The sequence below is a fragment of the Oryctolagus cuniculus genome, chromosome 4, assembly GCF_051225735.1.
Source record: "Oryctolagus cuniculus isolate XC-2025 breed Fujian yellow rabbit chromosome 4, ASM5122573v1, whole genome shotgun sequence".
Lineage (NCBI taxonomy): Eukaryota > Metazoa > Chordata > Mammalia > Lagomorpha > Leporidae > Oryctolagus > Oryctolagus cuniculus.
Genome location: NC_142870.1, coordinates 32626334 through 32630998, shown reverse-complemented (window position 1 = coordinate 32630998; position 4665 = coordinate 32626334). Strand labels below are relative to the sequence as shown.

Sequence of the window (4665 nt, the reverse complement as noted above, 5' to 3'; positions counted from 1 at the left end):
ATATATGGACTCTGATTGCTGAAACTGGAAAGAAGGGAAACCAGTGTTTTTAACGTCCAGAATCATGTAGTTCTGAAATAATGTATTTGAAAATGCTGCTTCCACATGAGTTTCCTGTATCATCACTACAACATATTCCATGGGGATTTGTTTACATGCACGCCAAAGAAGAACCGTGAACTCTAGCTCCTTGAGACCAGCTGCTACGTCTCACTCTTGGAAGATCTACCAGGCGCTTGGAAGATGCTGAAGAAATATTTGATGAAGAAATGAAGGAATACATGTCACTTATCCTCTGAAACCCACAGTTACAGTTCTTATTTGTACATGTGTTGTATGAGTATGTTCAATCACCTCAATTTTTATTTCAACAGGACAGAACGCCCCTTCAATAAAATAGTGACATTATGATGACAGGAGTTAAGTGCACACTGTTTATAATCCTTCCCATACTTTTCATGTCCACGTAAGAGCATGCTTTTTTTCTACCCCTATCTAGACCATAGTTGCTATAGGATTAAATAACATAATGGAAATTTGAAATCTTCTTGCAGAACAAAAACACCCTGATTTTGGCTTTATTAAGAGTGAAAGCTTTCTTAAAGGCCTAAAGTATATATTTTGTCACCCATTTTTTGTCTTTTTCTAGTTTTGCCGACATTTTTAAAATTTACATTATAGGCTCGTTGCGCAGTAGTGCAGTCAGCTTCCCGGTTGTGGGCTCAGGCGTGCGGCTTTCACTCGTGTTGAGCTGCTGGGAATTCCTTGCCGGCGAGCTCGAAGGAGCTTACGACCGTCGTCACCCCTGCGATTCACTGGGGTAAAAAAAAATGGTTGAAGCAGATCGCCCAGGAAAGCTCTTCATTGGTGGGCTTAATACAGAAACAAATGAGAAAGCCCTTGAAGCAGTATTTGGCAAATATGGACGAATAGTGGAGGTACTCTTGATGAAAGACCGTGAAACCAACAAATCAAGAGGTTTTGCTTTTGTCACCTTTGAAAGCCCAGCAGATGCTAAGGATGCTGCCAGAGACATGAATGGAAAGTCCTTGGATGGGAAAGCCATCAAGGTGGAACAGGCTACCAAGCCATCATTTGAAAGTGGTAGGCGTGGACCACCTCCACCTCCACGAAGCAGAGGCCCACCAAGAGGTCTTCGGGGAGGAAGAGGAGGAAGTGGAGGAACTCGAGGACCTCCCTCACGTGGAGGGCACAGGGATGATGGTGGCTATTCCATGAATTTTAACATGAGTTCTTCCAGGGGACCGCTTCCAGTAAAAAGAGGACCACCACCACGAAGTGGGGGTCCTCCTCCTAAAAGATCAGCCCCTTCAGGACCAGTTCGCAGCAGCAGTGGAATGGGAGGAAGAGCCCCTGTATCACGTGGAAGAGACAGTTACGGAGGCCCACCTCGGAGGGAGCCCCTGCCTTCTCACAGAGATGTTTATTTGTCCCCAAGAGATGATGGATACTCTACTAAAGACAGCTATTCAAGCAGAGATTACCCGAGTTCTCGTGATACAAGAGATTATGCACCACCACCAAGAGACTATACCTACCGTGATTATGGTCATTCCAGTTCACGTGATGACTATCCATCAAGAGGCTATAGTGATAGAGATGGATATGGTCGTGATCGGGACTATTCAGATCATCCAAGTGGAGGTTCCTACCGAGATTCCTATGAGAGTTATGGTAACTCACGTAGTGCTCCACCTACACGAGGGCCCCCGCCATCTTATGGTGGAAGCAGTCGCTATGATGATTACAGCAGCTCACGTGACGGATATGGTGGAAGTCGAGACAGTTACTCAAGCAGCCGAAGTGATCTCTACTCAAGTGGTCGCGATCGGGTTGGCAGACAAGAAAGAGGGCTTCCTCCTTCTATGGAAAGGGGGTACCCTCCTCCACGTGATTCCTACAGCAGTTCAAGCCGCGGAGCACCAAGAGGTGGTGGCCGTGGAGGAAACCGATCTGATAGAGGGGGAGGCAGAAGCAGATACTAGAAACAAACAAAACTTTGGACCAAAATCCCTGTTCAAAGAAACAAACAAAGTGGAAACTATTCTGTCATAACTACCCAAGGACTACTAAAAGGAAAAATTGTGTTACTTTTTTTTTTAAGTTTCCTGTTAAGTTCCCCCTCCATAATTTTTATGTTCTTGTGAGGAAAAAAGTAAACCATGTTTAATTTTATTTGATTTTATGACATTGCTTTCAACAAGCAAATGTTAAATGTGTAAGACTTGACTTGTTGTATTAGTGTTGTAATTTTCCAAGTAAAAGTTTCCCTGAAAGGCCACAACCTATCTGATTTTTTTTTTCCCAGTAAATGAGGCAAGCAATTCTAAGACCTTCCACAAACATCTAGCCACCTAGTTATCCATTGATGTCCATTGAGAAATGACTCATTCTACCCATACCAACAAGCTAGCTATTAGAGGGTGGTTGGGGTATGCTACTCTTAGGATTTCAGGATTTCTTCAAACTGAAATCTCAAATGTTCTCAGTATGAAAAACCTGAGATCAGATGCCTATGTAAAGAAAGTGCTATTCACCCAGTAAACCCAAAGAAAGCAAATGGATAATGCTGGCCATATTTTGCCTTTCTGACATTTCCTTGGGAATCTGCAAGAACCTCCCCTTTCCCCTCCCCCAATAAGACCATTTAAGTGTGTGTTAAACAACTACAGAATACTAAATAAAAAGTTTGGCCAAAACCAACAACAAAAAAAAAAATTTACATTATAGTAAAAAGGCTTAACACTTCACCAAATAAAAAGTTTAACAAGTAAAAAAGCAAAAAAAAATAGTTTATTGGGAATGTAGACAATGGTTATAAATAAGAATCGAATGGAAAAAATGACCATTTCATCACATACAGTATATTTTAAAGTAACCATAGATCACTAAAACTCTAATATTATAGCATTCTTAACAATTGGTTTGACAGTAGAATATATATATATATATATATACACACAGCAATACTGCAGAAATACCCAGGCCTTCCCTTCCGGTCCCTCCCCTCCCCTCCCCTTTTCTTTTCTTTTTAAAAATTTTATCTCCCAAATATAAGGGAGAACATGTGCTATTTGTTGTTCTGGGCCCAGGTTATTTCATTCAACACAATGTCCTCCAATTATATCTGTTTTGCTGCAAATGGTAGAATTTTATTTATATATATATTTATATATTATATATAATTTTTATTTTAAAAAAATCAGTTGGCTGTATGTATATATGGTTTAATCTCTAGTGTCTTTATTCTCTTCCATTGATCTATGTATCAGTTTTAATGTCAGTACCAAACTGTTTTAAGTGTTAATTTTTCGAAGTTTTCTTTTAAATCAGGTATTGTGATGCTTCCAGCTTGATTTTTGTTGATCAGGATCACTTTGGCTATTTTGGGTCTTTTGTGTTTTTTAATGAATTTTAGGAATTTTTTCCTAATTATGTAAAGAATGTCACTATTATTTTGATGAGGTTTCATTGTAGATTGCTTTAGGTGGTGTAGACATTTTAATGATATTGCTGCAATATATGAACAAGGAATAGCTTTCCATTTTTTTGTGTGTGCTTGATTCTTTCTTTCATCAAAGATTGGTAATTTTCATTGTAGAGAACTTTCACTTCTTAGGTTAGATTTATTGTTGAATATTTGATTTTCTTTGTGTGTGATGTTGTGAATGGGATTTCTTTCTTGGTTTCTCTTTCAGTGAGTTCATCATTAGCATATAAAAAGCTACTGTTTTGCCTATGTTTATTTTGTAACCTGCAACTGAGCTGAACTAGTTCATCAATTCTTACAGCTTTTTGATGGAGTGTTTAGGTTTTTCCATGTGCAACATCATGTTAACTGCAAACATGGATAATAAGACTTCCTGTTTCCTATTTTGATGCCCTTTATTTCTTTCTCATCATTTATATTGCTCTTGCTAAATGTTCCAGTACTATATTGAATAAGAATGGAGAAAGTAGACAGTTCCAGATCTCAGGGGAAGTGCTTTGAGCTTTTCCCCATTATGATACTAGCTGTTGGTTTGTCATATATAGCCTCTATAATTTTGAGGAATTCTTATTCTATTCCTAATTTGTCCATAATTTTTATCATGAAGTGGTGTTCAACCTTATCAAATGCTCTCTCTGAATCTGTTGAGTTGACCATAAGTTTTTGTTCTTCATTCTATTGATGTTATTTATGATAATTAATGATTTGTGAATGCTAAACCACTCTTCAACTTCTGGGATAAATCCCATTTAATTGTCATATATGATCTTTTATGATGTAGTTTCAGATTGGATTTGCTGGTATTTTGTTTAAAATCTTTGCATCCATGTTCATTAAGGATACAGGTCAGTAGTTTTCTTTCCATGTCATGTCTTTGGGTTTGGTATCACAGTAACGCTGGCTTCATACAAAGAGTGTGGCAGAGAACCATCCTGTTCAATAGTTTGAATATTTTGAAAAATATTGGAGTTACTTCATTTTTTATTGTTTTTTAGAATTCAGTACTAAAATCATCAGGTCCTGTGTGGGGAGCAACTGGGACTAGACTAAGTTACTGGAATTAAGACTTATTCTATGCATCTGCTCTCCCACAATATGGCGCTGGGAGAGGAGTAAACAACTTTTACACAGCTGCCTCCAGTTCGACCAGTAAC

At 38.5% G+C, this 4665-nt stretch overlaps 1 protein-coding gene across 1 annotated transcript; it reads left to right on the top strand.

Annotated features, from left to right (window-relative positions):
- The first annotated feature begins 677 nt into the window (after positions 1–677).
- Positions 678–2305, top strand: LOC100358894 (RNA-binding motif protein, X chromosome). Its single transcript, XM_002717299.6, has one exon. It carries the CDS (start codon positions 831–833, stop codon positions 2004–2006), a length of 1176 nt encoding a protein of 391 aa, XP_002717345.2. The 5' UTR covers positions 678–830; the 3' UTR covers positions 2007–2305.
- Positions 2306–4665: the final 2360 nt, after the last annotated feature.